Source organism: Ictidomys tridecemlineatus, chromosome 5 (genome assembly GCF_052094955.1).
Source record: "Ictidomys tridecemlineatus isolate mIctTri1 chromosome 5, mIctTri1.hap1, whole genome shotgun sequence".
Classification (NCBI taxonomy): domain Eukaryota; kingdom Metazoa; phylum Chordata; class Mammalia; order Rodentia; family Sciuridae; genus Ictidomys; species Ictidomys tridecemlineatus.
This window is the reverse complement of record NC_135481.1, coordinates 188,446,764-188,465,643: the sequence shown is the minus strand read 5'-3', so window position 1 is coordinate 188,465,643 and position 18,880 is coordinate 188,446,764. Positions and strand designations below refer to the sequence as shown.

The following is an 18,880-nucleotide window of genomic DNA, read 5'->3' as shown; positions in this document are numbered from 1 at the left end:
AATCAGAGGAAAGGCTGAGTGAAGAGGGCTTGGTAAGCCTTCAACTACTTGAAACTGGAGTTGTGTTTGCCTCACTTACAGATAAACCCAGGACTTGGAATTGCTTCCCACACGAAATGGATCTTCGTGTCATTTGTTCTTGTTGTTGGGTGCTGGGTTGGAACCCGGGCCTCGCACACACGAAGCTAATGCTCTACCATGGAGCTACTTTCCAGCCTCATAACTGGTTTAATGAAAATTTGTGGATAACACTTTCCCAAAATAGTCCTCCTCCCCAGAAATAGTATCAGCTCAAGTAAGCCCCAGTGGGCTGGAAAGCGCGGCTGCCCAGGTGCGTGACTGACAAACACGTGCCACCAGCCCTGCGCTGCTGCCCGCGCATACGTGGCCCCGCCCTCCACTGACGCGGAGTGCGCATGCGTGGGCGCCCCCTCCCCCAAGACTGTGGAGCGCGCATGCGCAGCACAGAGCGCAGAAGCGGCCTGCTTGTGAGGCCGCATGGCCGCTGCGCCGGTGGGGCCTGGGGCTGCGTTCTTCGAGGTCCTGGACCGGCACCGGGCCTCGCTGGTGGCCGCCCTGAGGAGAGGTGGCCCGGAGGCCAGTGCACAGGGGACCCGCTTGGCCTCCAGGTAGAGGATCCCACACGTCCCGAGCCGTGAGGACCCGCGCTGCAGCCCGGCCTCCTCGCCGGGAGCTCCAGGGCCAACGGCCGGTGCAGGGCTGCTCGCCGGGGCGCTGCACTGCCCACGTCCGGCTCCCGGCCTGGGCACCCGGCCGGCGCTGGCTCGGGCCGCCCGCACCATGGATAGGAAGGCGAGCCACGAGGTGGCACCCGGCGAGCTAACGGCCCGGTCAGCGAGGCCGGCGGCGGCGTGTCCCGGCTGGGCAGCACTGTGTCCCGGCTGGGCAGCACTGACCGCGTGCAGATTTAAATGAGATTCATTTAAAGTCAGCCACAGAGCTGGGCGCCGGCGGCGCGCACCTGACGCACCGTGACTCGGAGGCTGAGGCGGGAGGACCGCCAGTGCGAGGCCAGCCCCAGCAACGTAGCAAGACCCTGTCACAAATAAAATACAAAGGGCTGGGGTGAAGCCCGGGGTAGAGCGCCCCGGGTTCAACCCCAGTGTCCAGAAACCCCACGAGGACTGCACCCCAGTGGCCCTTGACAGAGGGCAGGTTCACTGGACCGGCCTCCTTGGAATGGTGCTCCTTCTTTGCTTTCTTCAACCATTTCTTCATCCTAAACAGTTGCTTTTAAGCCCAAACCAACTACCAAAAACCCACAAGCAAACTAGTTTTACCAAGGGACTTACACTGGGGGGGGGGGGACTCGGGAGGGTCGTGCACTGCGGGCATAGGTCCATCCCAACAAAGGGGCTCACAGTATCGTCCTATGACTTCTTTGCCTTTCAGGCTCGAAAAATGAGATATTTGGGGTCATTTTGACCTCTCAAAATCAGTATTAAATGTTTTAAATTTTATTTTCTGTTCTGAATTTTATTCTATTTATTTTCAATAAAATCTCCAAAGTTTCTGTGGAAAATTAAAGTTCTTTAACATTTTGCCCATTTTCTAGCATTAATTTGATTCCCCTTTCTAGACAATATGCTGTTATTTCTAATAGAACAATTTTTGAAGCTGATGGCTTGTGAAATTAAAAGCCAGCTGACAAGATATGAGGCTGTGTCTTCTTCACATTTCGCTGTACAGTGGCATATAGTAGTTGCCAAATCAACCGTTTAGTGCAGAACTCATGATTTATTCTTCTCATGGTAGTAATTAAACTTTTTTCTTTTTTCAAGCAAATTCAAAAGGGCTGATTTTAAGGAATGAGATCAATTAGGGAGTGTGCTACAATAAATGTTTCTTTTGAAATATTTTTGCATTACATTTTTGGGAAGGAAATTCTGAACCAATATTATATTATTTTAAATTAATGTATTTCAGGCCATCAAGTTTATATTTAAATTCAGCTTATATTTAAATGCAGATTAAAGTAGCCGAATATAAGTAGATAAAAATATACTTGTAAGTTATATCATTAATGAAAAAGGAAGAGATTACTTCAGTTGTAATTTGAGAAATGAAATTACAAGCAAATGAAATACTAAGTAACTATTGTAAATTCTATTGTTTTAATGCAGTATTGATAGGAGATTTAGCAGAAGAGATCATTACCGACATGGATTTCCAGGTCTTTTAAAAAACAACCAATGATCTGGAAGCTGACGCAAGAGGATCATGGGTTCAAAGCCAGCCACAGCAAAATCGCGGCACTAAGCAATTCAATGAGACCCTGTCTCTAAATAAAATAGAAAGTAGGGCTGGGGATGTGGCTCAGTGGTCAAGTGATCCTGAGTTCAATCCCTTATACCCCCTCCCCCCCAAAAAAAAGACAACCAATGAAACAAAAAGTTACTTTAGTACTAATAGAGCAAACATTACATATTGAAAAGCATACTTTACAATTAAAATTGAATCACTGTGTTTACTGTTTCAGTGCTCAGGTTCTCGCATCTATAGAAAACATTATGCAAGACATAATCACAAGCTTGGCAAGAAATGAAGCGCCTGCCTTCACAATAGACAACAGATCCAGCTGGGAAAATATAAAGTGAGCATTTTGCAGTTCTGTTTTTAAATGTATCGGTGTCATTCTTTCACTGTATTTGATTTAGAATTCTAGTTATTTTTCACTCTTTTATTGCCTTTACCCAGCCAAAAAAATGGGAATACATATCATACAGGTAGGTTGCAAAAGCTATAAGTAGGTATAAAAGATAAGGAAAAGAGGGGCTGGGGTTGTGGCTCAGTGGTAGAGTGCTCACTTAGCATGCATGAGAAACTGGGTTCGATCCTCAGCACCACATAAATATAAAAGATAGTGTGTCCACCTAAGACTTAAGAATAAATATTTTTTAAAAAAGATAAAGCAAAGAAAAATAAGGTTAGGGGAAAAAAAGGCACCAAAAAAGGTTAGAATTTCAAATGCTGAGACCTTGCTGAAAATAGGCATCAGGCTTGGATCTAAGCTTCCCAGCAAGTGGGGAGGGGATACTGTGGGTACGGTTCTCATCCGCACTGCAAAAGCAAACCCTTACTCAGAGCAGCCATCAATCCTGAGCTCAGGCTGAAGTCAAGTGTCCTGAACGTGGAGCCCATTGACCAGGCTGCCTTCTGATGATCTACTGCTGAGTCCAAGGGCTCCATCTGAGTTAGCACCAAGAGATAGAGTGTTTTTCTTTTTCCCAGCCTGTAAAATCTTCTCTACTGAATAAGGAAAAGCAGTACAAGAATGGTTCTCACATCTGAAAGAGTTACAGAAACAGAACAAAGGGAATTTTGAAACTGCTTAGTTACTATGGCCAATATAATTGATGTAGACTGTATTCTCTTTTTTTAGAGAGAATTTTAATATTTATTTTTTAAGTGGACACAACATCTTTATTTGTATGTGGTGCTGAGGATCGAACCCAGGCTGCATGCATGCCAGGCGAGCACTCTACCGCCTGAGCCACACCCCCAGCCCTAGACTGTATATTTGGAAAGATGGATCTTATCTAGCTTCAAAGAAGATGACATCTGGTGTCTTTGCTTGGTGCCTTCTGCCACCTTTGGGAGAGGCTTGGTGGTTCCATTTAACAATCTAAGATAGATGTTATTTTATGTAATGTCACTTTGTGGGCAAATTAGAAATAAAATATTTCAAAACTTATTGAGTCAAATTATTCAATGAATAAATTATTAAAATGAGTAAAATTCTAGTCAAATTGTGAAATACTTGAAAAAATTTTACATATACTTAATGTCTTTCCAAGAAAGAAGTGTACACACACACTCCATAATAAAAGGTATTTATTTAAAACACTTTATCTTATTGCTGTATGTCACAAAGCTAATTACCTAATTACCACCTGGACTGATCTAAGCTCACAAACCAGGTCTATAAAATTTTAGTGCTTGTGTCAAGAAGAAATGTGGGGTTTAAATGATGTTCTCAGAAGAAAACATTAAATGTGTATTGTTGGGGGCTGGGATTGTGGCTCAGTGGTAGAGGGCTTGCCTAGCACACGTGAGGCACTGGGTTCGATTCTCAGCAACATTAAAAATAATAGAAAATGAATAAAATAAAGTTAAAATATGTATTGCTTGGTGTTAAGAAGTTAAGTAATTTTCATTTTATTCCTTTGCTTTAAACAAAATTACAGGTTTGAAGATTCTGTTGGTCTTCAGATGGTGGCTCATTGTACCACAAGAAAAATCAAAAGCAATTCTCTAAAATCAGTTAAAAAATTTGGTAAGTTGATCTTTCTTAGCTTTGAGTGATGAATAAATAAATTTGGTTATTTTCTAGATTTTTGTTGTTGCTAATTAAGGGAATTACTTGGTTTATGATTCAAGATAAATGTATTCTCTCTGTTTTGAGTCCTCAGAGCAATTAATTTTATCTAATTTTTCAGGCAACTATTTTATACTTAATTCTTTATTTCAGAAAGATAATTTTTTAAATGTTAGGAATGGTAATTGTGGACAATTAAGATTCTTGATAGCAGTGTCTTTAGAATCAGTAAGATAAATGGCAAGCAAATTGTTTATTGCATTTTATCTTCCAGCTCTAATCCTTAAAATATTGTCCATGATTTATAAATTAGTACAGAGCAACACTTATGCAACTAAAAGGTAAGTATATTGTTCTGGTAAAGTATTTTTAAATGCAACATGAGATTTAATTGGATCAACTTTATTATCTCTTTTGAGGAGTCATATAAGACTACCTTCTGGGGAAGAAATTACTTTCCTTATATGTTGTGTTTCATTCCGTTAAAGTTTTCACAAATACTACTCCAATATTTGTCATATTCCAAAAGTACATGGTTAATTAGAAATGTGTGTTTTAAACTTTCATAGAGACATCTATTATACTGACAGCCAGCTCTTTGGTACTCAGACTGTCGTGGACGACATTATCAATGATATTTCCTGTATGCTCAGAGTGCCAAGGAGGAGTCTGCACATAGTAAGTGGTACTCAGCACAGAACTTTTCATCTTTTTTCTGTTTTACATATCTATTTGAAATAGTAAACCCATTATATAACACAAACATGATACTTAAAGAAAAACAACAATATTTTACAAGTTAAAAGAATGACGCTGTTTTACAGTCTTGCAAACAAAACCTTCCATTTTAAAATAAGATATTTGTATAAAAATTACAATAAAAGTAATCTTTGCCTTATTTTGATATCATTTGATATTATATTTTCTCATAAATTTAATCATCCTTTTAGATGAATGGATTAAAACAGATAAATTATCAAAAAAATTTAATTCCAAAATACTTTTACACATTTTCTCCATATCTAAATCTCATCTGAGGTAAAATACAAATTATTTAGAAAGTAACATGAAGAATGCTTAGCAGCATGAAATATCATAGTGGAAAAGTTTTCAAATACATCTATTATCTTTCAGTTATCAACATCCAAAGGGCTAATTGCAGGCAATTTAAGATACATTGAAGAAGACGGCACCAAAGTGCATTGTCCCTGTGGCACAACAGTAAGCATCCTTAAGGCTTCACATGCTTTAACTACCTTTCAGGTCACTCAATTTTGAGATGTATCTTATTTCTAGCTCTGTTGAATAATTTGGAGCTTAAGATTTTTAAATAAAAAAGGATGGAAGGATGAGTTAGGTACATGCTTTATGGAGTTGTGTAACACATAATTATATGCCAATTGTCATATTGAAATAAACATACATATATATTCAATGTACTGTTAAGTTGGACATCCTAGTGGCTCAGGAGGCTGAGGCAGGAGGATCACAAGTTCAAAGTCAGACTCAGTAATTTAGCAAGGTCCTAAGCAATTTAGCATGACCTGCCTCAAAATAAAATTTAAAAAGGTCTGGGGATGCAGCTCAGTGGTTAAGCACCTCTGGGTCCAATCCCCAATACTGAAAAAAAAAAAAAAAAAGAGGGGGGGGGAGGAAGAAAAGAAAAAAAACATGACATTACAGGTAGAGTGTGGCTTACCCATTTTAGCAAAGTTATTTACGTAATTTCCATAAAAAATTACTGGTTCTGAAACTAATAAGTTTAACACTAAACCTTTTGCTGGGCTCTGGTACATAGAAAACATGCAGTACTGAACCAGCACAGCAGTTTGGATGGGTGACCATTTAGGACAGTGGAAAGATGATGGCCATGAGACCCACATCAGGACATTTAATTTCCTCAGTCTCTGCTTAAAGTCACATATCTACAATGCTTCCCAGAAGTTCTCCCTGCTGTGAAGTATTGTAGCTTATGTGTCTGTTTTCTTATTGAGGGATTTCTCTGTATCTTACTGTTTCCTCACTGAGCAATAAGACTCTTGTGACTGGTAGTCAAAGAAAATGAAAATATAGGATTTTTGTAATAATTTGTGTCATTTTTATTTATTTTCCATTTAAAATAAAACTTGTCTTTTATTTTAACTTAGGCTGTTGCTGTGCCATCTAATATTCAAGGAATCCGGAGTATCCTTTAAGTGGGAAGCTAATTAAACTTCTGGAATGTTCATTCATTCCTTTGATAAACCAAGCCTTCATAATATTTAACAACAAAGTTAGACCCTGTAGCCATCAAGATGAACACACATAGTCCCTGCTTTCGTACTGTTTTAGGAGCTCACCATTATGTGAGAGAGACATATCTAAATATATGAGAATATATGTTTATATATTTAAAGGTAAAAATCAAAATATTCTTTCTACAGCTATTTTTTTGAATTTTTTTATTAGTTGCTCAAAACATTACAATGATCTTGACATATCATACATTTGATTCAAATGAGGTATTAATTCTTATTTTTTCACGTGTACATATTGTAGTATCACATTGGTTTTACAGCCTCTAACAGCTGTTTTTTAATTGATCCATATGGTACCATAAGATAGTTGATTAAATTGAAATACTGTCATCTTCAACTTATCAGCCTTAATTTCACAGATTTAATTACAGATGCAAAATTTCTGTTAATTGTAGAAAAAGATGCAACATTTCAGCGGCTCCTAGATGATGACTTTTGCAACAAAATGTCTCCATGCATCATGGTCACGGTATAGTACCTACCTTTACTTCACTCCAGGACTGTGGTGACCGGTGAGGGATTCCTAACATTATCTGTGCAATTTGGGCCACATTCTATTTTCAGTACAATGCATTGTTTGGGGTCATAGAACTGGAATGTCTACAGTGTGTATTTAAACATCCTGAACCTAACCTGGAAGTGATGCTCCTGACCTGTTCATACCCATGATCTTGAAACACCAGGGTGAGCCTGCTGGACCCTCAGCCACCCTTGCACCAGTCTCACAGTGGTTGTCTGTCTGTCTCATGTCAGTTCTGGGGCCTGGAGAAGGGATGAATGAACTGGGCTGTTCTTTTTTTCCTCACACACATTTGTATACCATTAATTTCATGAATTTAGTCGAAAAGAGCTTGCTATTTTTAAACATCTCTGTGCTAAGAACACAGAAGCATATTTTATGATTCCCATGGGTGAGATAATATGCTGGGAACTATGGCATTGTTTAGCAAAAGGTGTTTGCTAGTCCATGCTGCCCTAACAGAATACCACAGACCAAGGGGCTTAAACAACAAACCTTTGCTTCTCATGGTTCTGGAGGCTGGGGAGCTCCAGATCTGGAGTTTGGTGAGGGCCTGCTTTCTGATTCACTGGTCAGTCATCTTCTCAACAAGTCAAGAGGACCCTTCTAGGCTCCCTTTCACAAGGGCATTATTCACATTCAGCCCATGGGAGCTCCATTCTCATGACCTAGTGAGTTCCCAAAGGTCCCACTTCCTAGAACCATTGCACTGAAGGCAGGGGAGACAGGTAGTAAGCATCCTGCTATAGGTAATGTGAGTGGAATCCATAAAACTGGAGTGATTTGATGAAAATTGTTGCAGTAGGAAGGGAGGAGGTGGAAGTGAAGCTGGGCTTTGCACAGGTAGAATGACTACAGGGGAAGAGACGGGATCATGTTCTGCTCCTTTATAAGCTCTTTTCCCAGCTTCTGCTTTTATAGATCTGTGTAAAATCCTAGTTCTTTGAAGAAGAAAAGAAAGCTCTTCTACTTAAAATTCTTCTGGCTTATTGGATTAACAGTAAGTATGGTGTTTGTGAGGTATGTTTGTGGGAGCAATGAGGAGAGCTGCCCTGGAGAGGAAAGCAGGACTTTGAGCAGCTGGGCAGAGTCCTGAAGGCCTGGACAGTCCCAAGGAGGCATCCTGATTTAGTGCAGAAATACCAGGCCTCAAAAAGTTTTTGAACTGGCCAGGAGGGAAGTAACAGGATTAGTGTGATAATGCATCTGTTAGATAGAGATGACAGGAGTCAGGGAGCTATCAGGAGGCTGAGTTATCTCATGTGAGGATGAAAGGGGCAGGACAACCGGGAAACAACTGGATCAGAGGACATTTCAAGGGACTTGGTGACCACTGGATGTGATGAGCCAGTCAAAATGGCTCTGGTATGTGGACTGTCACTGTAGTATCACAAGGATAGCTACAGGACAAGAGGCAGGAACACCCAGCTGCTCTTCATGAGAGATCTTGATGTGATTTTAGAAATAAAAACTTGGGGTGACAGTTGAAACTCTTGGTGGCATCTGCCTAGTTTGAAGTTAAGGGACAAGAGTGAAGATGGAAAGTACAGACTGAGAGCTCATAAGCAATAGGCCATGTTATGGAGCCTGAGATGGACCAGTCTCTCGTGGGTTGTCCTACGCCTCATTCTTTGGCTTAGTCTTCTTCTTTCAGTTCTCAATGCTGAGAGGCCATGTTTGTCCAGCTGTAGACAAGCCACTCCAGAGAAAGCTGCAGTGGCTCTGCTCAGCCCTGGTGTTTGGAGATGCACATCAAGCAAGGCTCTTGTCCCAGTGGGTTGAGGAGAGGTGTAAGAGTGCTTATAAAGAACACAGGTGCAGGGAGGGGAGCCTCACCCAGAATCCACTGTTTTTGCTCTCTGCATGCAGCCCACCAGTCCTGCTGAAATACACATGCATGCAGCCCCACCCTAGTGCCACTGGTGTCCACTGATGACTGCCATTATGCCCATAAGAAGCTGGCCAGTGGAGCTGGGATAGAGGGTCAGGCTAGGAAGAACCACTTAGACCAGATACTATTGGACTCCTCTACTACGTCCATGTACTATCTTTTCCCCAAGGAAAAAAATGAAAAATGCACTACCCTTCACTAAGTGCTGTGACCACAAGGAACACTTCACCTAATAAGAGTTCTCACATATTGCCATTGTCACATATCAACTTGTAAAGACTTTGAACAACTCTGCGAGATCTGTAGTCATTACCTCTGCTTTAATAACAGGAGTTACAGTGCAGGGAGGTGTCTTCCACAGGCCTGTGGCTGCTCAGAACTAGGGCTGGAATCAACTAGCTCTGTGTGGCAATAATGCCAGAACTCCTGGGCAGGCATGTTTACTGTGACCTTACAGATAGAGCTAGAGCATTAATACTGACGGGTAGGGAGCAAATTCAAACTCAGCTCTCTGCTGCAAGTCCATTTGTCATGGGAACGTAGGCCCTGCTTCCTCCTCTGCCCCATTTCATTTGGATTTCTGCTTTTCTCCTCCATTATTGTAATGCTCTTTAAATTACTTTTCTACATTATTGTTTAAATGACTTCATATTATTCCAGCATGCAGGGTTTATTAAACCCCAAAATTAAACCAGGCACTCTTCTAAAGATTTTATATTGTAAAATAATTTCATTTATATAATAACCTTTTAAGAGGTTACAGAGTCCTAAACTACAGGGAGGTTTCCATACTCATTCACCTTTGTGCCACTGGGAAGAGCAGAGCCACGTGCCAGCCCAGACTGACTGATTCTGGAGCTGGTTTCCTGGTGCTGCCCTGTCCATGTCCCTGCTGTTAGATTTGTGGGATAGTTTTTTGTTGTTGTTGTTTTTCTTTTTTCGTTTTTGCCATTTTAAGTATTACCACAGTGGGCATCTTTAAGTGTGTAGGGTTTTTATTACTTCTGTTTCTGCTAAAATATCTCCTAGGGCTGGTATAATTGAGGCAAAGATATGAATGTACATGGGCTCCTTCACCCTGCACATATTGGACATTGGTTCACTGTGAACACCAGTCTTCTCCCATCTGAAATTCAAGGTGGGAGGTCTCCTTTTTAAATTACTAACCAAATAAGGGTGTAGTTGTACCCATTCATCTTACTGGAATTAAAATACCTAATACCTATCTTGCTTTTAGGGAAAGGGTGTACCTGATCTGAACACAAGGCTTTTAGTCAAGAAGCTGTGGGACTCCTTTCACATTCCTGTTTTCACGCTAGTAGATGCTGATCCACATGGTAAGTTATCCTTGGACTATTTGGAACAACAATCATAATTAGTCATATTTGTAGTTGTGTTTTCCTGCTTTTAGAATACTTTCATCAAAATATTTTAAAAATATGGTTAGATTAAAGTGAAAAAATGTAATCATTTAAGGCAATTTATATGACATATGAGATGGAGAACCACAAGTTTATTATTGGAAGTGTTCACAAAACTAAAAATTGCAGATATTAGATAAAATATGAGTGCAAATTATTTAACCTGTATTATATAAGACTAATTTTAAAGTTAACTTTTTTTTTAACAGGCATAGAAATAATGTGCATCTATAAGTATGGGTCTAGGGTGAGTATAGAAAAGTAGTTTTCCTTTCTCCACTATTTAGACATTTTACATTCATTGGGATGATGTGCTTACTTATCACCCCTAGTATGCAAAAGACCTCCAGAATGGACTCAGGAACTAACGTCCCATTCCAGGATCTTCTGCTGTTCAGTGGCTGGGAGTCCAGCTTCCAGCATGACCAGTACACACAGGGAATAGATGAGCTGTGGGCAAAAGCCATTATCATCCTGTACCTTCCAGCCTACTAAAGTACCTGCAAGGTCCCAGAGTAACAATAGTGTCTGATCACCAAACATACTCTGAATCTTACATCTTGAATTTTGACTTTGAGATCCCTTTTCTTCCACTATAAGGAGGAAGGAAAACACCACCAAATTTCACCACTAGTCTGCAACAACCATACATCAGGGCTTCTCCAAATGTGTCTCTAGCTATCAGCATCCATATCACCTGGAAATTTGCAACTCTCAGTCCCCATCCAAACCTACTGAACCTGCACCTCCATGTGATTCTGATGCCTGGTTAAATTTACTACAGATAAAAAGGGTGGCAGAGCAGGTGGAGAGATGGAATCGCAGTAATAAATGCAGATCAGAGAGGTTAATTTGTAGTATGCTCCATAAAAAATTAATACAGAAATAATACAGAGCATTTCGGTGCTTTTCCTTAGAAAATGATTTGTCTATGAAAACCAGTATGCTAGTTTTCTGCAAGTTAGCCTCACCTAACATACTTTTGCTCTTTGTTTCAGTCCATGTCTTTTGAAGCCCACAACCTCACAGTTCCAGCTATGAGATGGCTTGGTTTACTCCCTTCTGATATTAAAAGGTTATTCAGTATAGCAGAAATAGGACATTTAAAGTGATTTATTGTGATCAATAACAATAGCCTGAAAGTCACTGTAAGGAAAAGCTCTTAATGTTGTTTTTAATTTATATTGCTCACTATGATTCAAGATTACTAATTATGAATTTAATTCATCAGTGTTTCTGCTCTAGTACTAAAATACTTAATGAATAAGTTAATTATAACACTTGCAGCTAGCTACAAATTTTTATTTTATGGTTAAAACATTTTATAATTTTTTGTACTTAGAGTATAATACATGGATTCTAATAATGGTAATCATTGACAACATCATTTGCCATATGAATCAATTTTTTATCATACATTTAAATTTTTAACTTCATAAAAATCTCATTTGGGGATGATTTAAAGTTTGGGAACCTCAAGTGGGGCACATTTAATATACAATGTTCATTATAGAAAAAAATTAATAACAAGATAAAGATCACCTAAACAGCTGTGCTTTTGTAGATTTTCTGTGCACAACCATACTTTTTCACAAAGATGTGATCATACTGTACTGTTATTTTGTGTTTTTCATACAGCACAATATGATCACTTTTCCCTACCAATACATTTCTCTTTATGACCTCATTTTAATGTGTCCTACTATAAGTTCCAATTCTGGATATTCTGATGTTTGTGTGGCCAATCCCTCATAGCTAGACACTTAAGTGGTTTCCAAATCTCTGATAGTGCTTGATGGGTTCCTTAAACTAAACCTTTACCAGCATCTTTAAAGAAACCCTGAGGCAGAATTCCCAGAATTGGTGGCTAAAAGATTTTACACATTTTAGACTTCTATTTTTTTTTGTACTAGAGATTGAACCCAAAGGTTCTTAATCACTGAGCAATATCCCCAGCCCTTTTTATTTTTTATTTAGAGACAGGGTCTTGCTAATTACTAAGGCTAGCTTTGAACTCTGGACCCTCCTGCCTCAGCCTCCCAAGCTGTTGGAATTACAGGTGTGTGTCACTGCACCCGGCTAGATAGGTTGTTTTATTCTCTCTGCAGTACAAGAGCCAGTATATCTCTCCAGCATAAGATAGTAATAGTAACAATTTTTTCCCTTTCTGCTAATGGGATAAATTTTGAAATGTTTCTTATTGTTTTAATTTGCCAGTGAAAATGAATTTAACATGCTTGTTGGATTTCTTTAAGCAGTGCACGCCTTGATTACAGGTGCTTGTTTCCTAAATTGGAAGCATGAACAGTTTTGGGGTAGACACTTATTACAAAATGAGAGAATGACAGGAAACTTTCTCTCTCTCTTTTTTTTTTTTTAACATTTACATCCAGTGAATTAAAGTTTTGTTCAATTTGATGTTATGTGTCATGACCACAATGCCTTGGAGGTGATCTATTTGTATGAAGGCCATTTCTAACACTAATTCAGGACACATGATCTGCTCATTTTTAAGTTAGAGGGCCTAGGGAAACTCTAGCTGCATCTTATAAATTCCACAAGTGTCTTCAGAACCACCCCAAATACATATACAAAGGAGCTATGCAAACACAATGTAAGGGAAATGCTCTAGGTCTCTCTCAATCAAATTGTCACATCTACCCAAAAGTTGTCACTGGCAAATGGTCATAATTATGGGGATATAGAAAAAGACTGAAACCAGAGATCCTTTAAGAAATCTAGAATTTGTGACTTCAAAAAGTAGATTACACCCTAAATCCCAGAACTCTCATGTTCTATTTTTAAACACATACCAAGATAAAATTACATTCTTCTTTTTTCAAAGTTAAAACTAGATAGGTGAGTGTGAAGCACTCATGAATGGGAAGCACTACACAAACAATGTCCTCAATGAATCACAAACAAGTAAGCACCTGTTGGAACCTAATGTCCCTCAGTGAAATGCAGCTTCTAGCCACCCCCAGTGGAACTCACAGCTCTGAATTCAATGCTTTGGGATGCTTAACCACACCTTGTTCAACTGCTCTAGTATCACATACACAGTGCCAGTGCTGGGGGCATGTGCTTAGTAACAAAAGTGTGTCTTCCTATCATCCTGTGATGAGAAGAAAGTAAAATGCTAAGGATTTATTTACTGTAGAAACAGACTTCCACTACCTGCTTGAAAACTTGCTGATCTAGGATTCGACAGGATTGTATTGATTTTCTTATCTGTCATTTCTGAGTTTTTTGAAATAGTACAGTAAATACAAGCAAAACATATGTGTGATGGGAACAGGCTTTTTTTACTGATTTTTTTGCATTTATTTTTTACCAGGCTAAATGTACCTAGAGATAGTTTGATCCCACTAACAAAACCGGATCAAGGGAAACTTGACAGCATCCTCAAGAGACCTTATATTACTTGCCAACCATTTTGGAGAAGAGAAGTATATGGTGTTTCTTTTTGAATTCAAGTGTTATATAAAGTTTAACTGCCTTTTGCTTTAATGGTGGCTGTTCACATAATATTTTGAAAACATACTTGTAATTTTATATAACAACAACTAATGTTATTGTGGTTTAGCAGTAAATAGTTGTTGAAATGGAATCATGTGAAGGCTAATAGATGAGGTCAGCCAGATGCAGCTGGTCTATTTTTACCCTTATCATGGTTATTTACCCTTTGTTGATGGCCCTATCATAGTTTATGAGATTAAAAAAAATGAAAAAAGAAATCATGAATGGTCCCAGACCATGCCTCATTACTGCAGCATCTGTACCGGGTATTCTCTCCTCTGATGGTTTCTCCTGTAGCAGCTCAGGAATATCCTGGCTGATCCTGAAGACTATTGTTGTGGTTGTGAATAATAAAAATAGTCAAGGCTGATTAGTTTGTTGAATTAACAGAACTGCAGCAAAGAACTCTGATTTTGTGATATTTTACCTCTTATTGGCAGATGGAAATAATGGCAGAATCCAAAATGAAGGCAGAAATCCAAGCTTTAACCTCCCTGTCGTCAGATTACCTTTCCAGAGTGTACTTACCCAACAAGTTAAAATTTGGAGGATGGATATAAAAGCACATGTGGAGGATGGAAGAATCTGTTTTCCAGAGGCCCTTCATTAGTTTAACTGGCAAATACTGTTGTGGGAAGAATATGTATTTGTAGTTCCGTAAAGGTAAAGGCCAATAATTTCCATTAATTATATGTTTTGTCAAAATAAGTGCTATATTCTAATTTTCTCTAAAAGATTTTATGTAGGGCTGTGGGTTGTGGCTTGGTGGTAGAGTGCTTGCCTACATGTGTGAGGCACTGAGTTCAATTCTCAGCACCACATATAAACAAATAAAAGTCCATCAATAACTAATAAAAATTTAAAAAATAAAAGATTTTATGTAGACTGATTTTTATCCTATCTTCTAAATTATAAAAGAATATGATTTTGACTTTTAACTTTTATTTGGAAAAAATGTTTTATTTGAATAAAAGTCTGAAATATTTGTCTTCTACAATATAACTAATGTAAGACATATGGGATTTTATTAGTAACAAAAATAACAATAGTCAACATGAAACGTTGCAAAGAAATTATAGCATCTGGTAGTTTCTTTTACATTCTCTTTTGCCTTCAAGAATTAACTTACTTGTAAATTAATTTACTCTTTTGTCCTCAAGAATTAATTTACTTGTAAAACTAGTAATATTTACCCCAAAATAATACTTGGATTGATGTAGTCCTCCATGCTTTGCTTTACTTTGTTTGGGGCCTACTTTTTTATCGACTGTATTATTAGAAAATTTTTCTCCAGGGGTTGTTCATTATTGCCCCAATTCAAGTCCATTATTCTTTAGTTTAGATCAATAAAACAAAGAACTTCTTCAGTTTTAAGATTTACAGAAGCTTCAAATTTTAATAGGTGCTTCTCCAACAGTTATAATGTGATCTTTTCCCTTTATAAATTTACCTTAATTTTGATATACATGAGTTTTATGATATTCTGTACTTTCAGTAGATCATTAGCCGCACCAAACATTGCTAGTGAAATCAAGCAAGAATATGTATTTATATCAGTACATAAATGTTGGGTTGGTTTATAAAGATAAATGGTAATAATAGATAGCATTTCTGAAGTCTTAAGATGTGCCAGTCACTGCTCACACATGATCTCATTTCATTCTCCAAAGAACCCTGTGATTACTCAGCAATTACACCAGGGTTTATAGGTGACAGCACAAAAGATGTTACTTGTCCAAAGCTACAGTCACACTAGGGGACAACAATACCATCCACCTCAAGAGCAGCACGAGGTACAGAATATGCAGGCCAAAGGCAAATTGTAAGTGGGAACCCTTGTTCTAAAGTTAAGAATCTCAAGAAAATAGCATAGGGAATTAAACCAATCACAGGACCCTTCTTAGTCACCCTTCTGTGTGACTGCACGGGCTACGGGATGGCCTGCCTAAAAGGCTGGAGTAAGGGTTAAGCAAGTGATAACAATTTAAAAATACTTTGCTGGCACTTGGTATGTGCCAGGTATTTTTCTATGTGCTTTGCAAACAATAACTCATTTCATACTTACACCCCTAGGAGCAGGTACTTTTTATTATCATCCCCATTTACAGATGAGAAAATAAAGGAACAGAGTTTAAATAACTTTCCTAGGGTCATATAATTAATAAGTAATAGACACTGGGCGTGGTGGCACATGCCTGTAATCCCTGCAGCTCGGGAGGCTGAAGCAGGAGGATCGCAAGTTCAAAGCCAAAAGCGAGGTGCTGAGCATCTCAGAGAACCTGTCTCCAAATAAAACACGAAATAGGGCTGGGGATGTGGCTCAGTGGTAGAGTGCCCTGAGTTCAATCCCCAATACCGCTCCCTGAAAAAAAAAAAAGATTAATATAGTCTAGACTTAAACATGAGAGTCTGGATACCACTACTCTGGTACATGTAAAGTGCTTCACATTTGTCCTGGCATGCACCCTCTAGGTGAAGGTCTGTGATTCTTATTGTTGTATGCCAAACTAAGGTCCCCCTGAGGACATGTGTATCACATTAACAAATATTTTATATTCCCTGGACACCTGAATATCAGACATTTCATTTTGAGAGCATTTCTGGTATGCTGTTAATTTGACTTGCTTGAGAGACTATTAAAAATTTTAAGCATATTATTATAAATTTCAAAGTTTTTCTTTGAATTTATACCATACCTAATACCTTAACATGTAATAATGTCGCTGAATTTTGACAGATTTAAAGGAGGAAATTACTAAGTTAGAAATCTATTTAACTCACAAAATATCTGCGTTAGGATACGCTGTCAAAAATGGGAGTGACAAATATACAATATTATTAAATACATTGTATATTAAATATACAATATTATTAACATTTGAAAATGATTTTCAGATATATTTCAGTTCAGATAAGAAATCTACTCACTTTTTTTTTAAGTGAGCAGTAAACTAGTACAACAAAAAGATGTCCGGTCTTTTTTTTTTTTTTCTCAAGTGCTCATAAAGATCCTTGTAAAAAAGAAGCTGTTTGTAATACCCATTTTCTGAGAAAATTTAAACGATGTAGGTATCTGTTCAGTGCTATTGAAGAGAACAGGTGCTCTCAAAACTAAGCCATATGTACATGTACACTAAAAGCATCTTCAACGGGATGTTTTTGTAGTAAAATATTGAGCAACTCTCACTTTGGTTTGCTAGGTAGACTTGGGTTCACCATTCCCTGGTGTCCTAAGGTCACAAAACCCCCCAAACAAGCCAAGGTTGCCCTCTGCTGGCAGAAGCTCATTTTCTCTCATCCTTCCACTATTTTGGGTAGAAATTCCTTTAAAATATTTTCAAGTCATTTTTTTTTAAAAGAAACAGAGTGGAACAATCTGAAACACAAAAATAGAGATTGAGGAAAATCACAAGGAATTACTTGTTGAGTACTTCTTGACAGGAAACCGCTTTGAATGTCCCAATTCCTGGTACAGATAACACTCAGTGTGTACACTTTGCAAACAAGGTGTTTAGAAATCTTAAGCCAAAATATTAGAACTTTTTAATTAAAATTTCAAAATTATATAATTTAAAATGTAAATAATTTATTCTAAAATTACAAACATACTCAGTTTCTATTCATCTAAAAACAGAGTATAAACTATCATTCATAAATATCCACCTGTGTAAAAACGGCAGAAAAGTCTGCCAATGTGAATGATGACCACAATAAAAATTTAATTTTAATTATTTTGCTTTAAAATTATTTTCGCCTATATAGTCCATGGATACAAATTTTATAGATCTTCCCTTCTAGGGGAAAAGTGAGCCGCCAGCATTTTGTCATCTGTAAGTAGTCAGGTGTGGGAGCAGCCCGCCAGCTGTCCAGTTCCACCTCTACCCCTGCCCTGTGGCTGGGAAAACTGCAGTCTAATCTCAGTTTCTGGCACAAAATGTGGGCTCTCCGACGGAATCTGCGCGTACACCAAGATCCCACGGATCCCGAGGATGCTTGAGGCGGTCACGGCATGCAGACCAGGCCGAGCAGTGAACTCGGCCGAAGGTCCCGTGCTTCTCTGAGTGGGCACAGTGGACACGGGTCCAAAGGACCCACAGCTCCTTCTTAATTCAGCTCAAGGTGGCCCCTCTTTGGAACTGAACTCCTGCACTGGGCCGGCAGAGCAGACGGACGGAGTCAAAAACCGAGTCACCAAGCTGAAACTTGTCATGTGACCTTTCAGAAAGCAAGCAAACTGAGGTCACGGCCAAGTATGCTAGACCGCCGGCGTCGGTCGGCATGATAAAGAGGCTCCCTCCGCCTGGACGCCCGCCACACCAGCAGCCTGGCCTCAAGCAGTCGGCCGCTTACCGCTCTGCGTCCGCGAGGCTCACCCCATGCCGACGGCAGGACCCTCGCCTAAACCCGCAGTCACCTCGTCTCCCGACGCCTTGACGTTTCCACCGAGCGTTACCGGTGGCAGGAGCCTTCGCGTGACATCGCACCGGCAACCTAACCAAGAACCTGGACTCCAGGCCCGGTTATCCCCCGAGGGCGGAGAGGATCCGCGCAGGGGGTCTCCCCAGCAAGGTCCTGGACATTAGCTGGCAGTAATCAGACCTTTGCTTTTTTTTAGACTTTTAATCACGACAAATACGAGAATTAATTCACAAGCGGAGAGTTAACTACCTTCCACTAGCCTGGTCGGCCAATTTACAAAATCGGTTGCTTGGCAACATGCCGCGCTCCGCCAATTTACTGCCAATTCGCAAACTGCCGATGTAAGTACTTCCTCTCGACGTCAACGACGCTTTTGCGCTTGAGCCACCGCCCCGGAAGGAGGAGCCGATTTCCTCAGCGCTTTCCGGGAGAAACCGGAAGTGTCTCCGGAACGCATGCGCTGTCTTTCCGCGG

At 39.4% G+C, this 18,880-nt stretch overlaps 1 protein-coding gene and 1 long non-coding RNA gene across 7 annotated transcripts; one reads left to right on the top strand and one right to left on the bottom strand.

Moving 5' to 3' along the window:
* Window positions 1-458: 458 nt before the first annotated feature.
* Spo11 (SPO11 initiator of meiotic double strand breaks) lies at window positions 459-14,859 on the top strand. 6 transcript variants are annotated; one of them, XM_040276540.2, is made up of 13 exons: window positions 459-629; window positions 2,501-2,614; window positions 4,209-4,297; window positions 4,614-4,680; window positions 4,909-5,017; window positions 5,474-5,560; window positions 6,487-6,523; window positions 7,008-7,105; window positions 10,285-10,384; window positions 10,678-10,715; window positions 11,467-11,543; window positions 13,806-13,917; window positions 14,428-14,859. In XM_040276540.2, exons 1-13 carry the CDS (start codon window positions 499-501, stop codon window positions 14,545-14,547), a joined length of 1,179 nt encoding a protein of 392 aa, XP_040132474.1. In that variant the 5' UTR covers window positions 459-498; the 3' UTR covers window positions 14,548-14,859. The 6 variants fall into 6 exon arrangements, with proteins under 6 accessions (XP_040132474.1, XP_040132473.1, XP_040132476.1 ...); XM_040276539.2 differs by having other exon boundaries at window positions 6,996-7,105; XM_040276542.2 differs by lacking the exon at window positions 5,474-5,560.
* Window positions 14,860-15,355: 496 nt separating this feature from the next.
* On the bottom strand, window positions 15,356-18,795 carry LOC144378154 (uncharacterized). The gene is made up of 2 exons (XR_013439763.1): window positions 18,656-18,795; window positions 15,356-16,349 (listed from the first exon to the last, which is right to left on the bottom strand). It is a non-coding gene; the product is annotated as an uncharacterized LOC144378154 (long non-coding RNA).
* Window positions 18,796-18,880: the final 85 nt, after the last annotated feature.

Coding starts and splice junctions, on each gene's coding strand:
- Spo11 (XM_040276539.2), top strand. CDS start 499: ATGGCCGCTGCGCCGGTGGGGCCTGGGGCTGCGTTCTTCGAGGTCCTG. Junction 5,561..6,486: donor ATTGTCCCTGTGGCACAACA/GTAAGCATCCTT, acceptor ATTTTAACTTAG/GCTGTTGCTGTGCCATCTAA. Junction 13,918..14,427: donor AACCATTTTGGAGAAGAGAA/GTATATGGTGTT, acceptor TCTTATTGGCAG/ATGGAAATAATGGCAGAATC.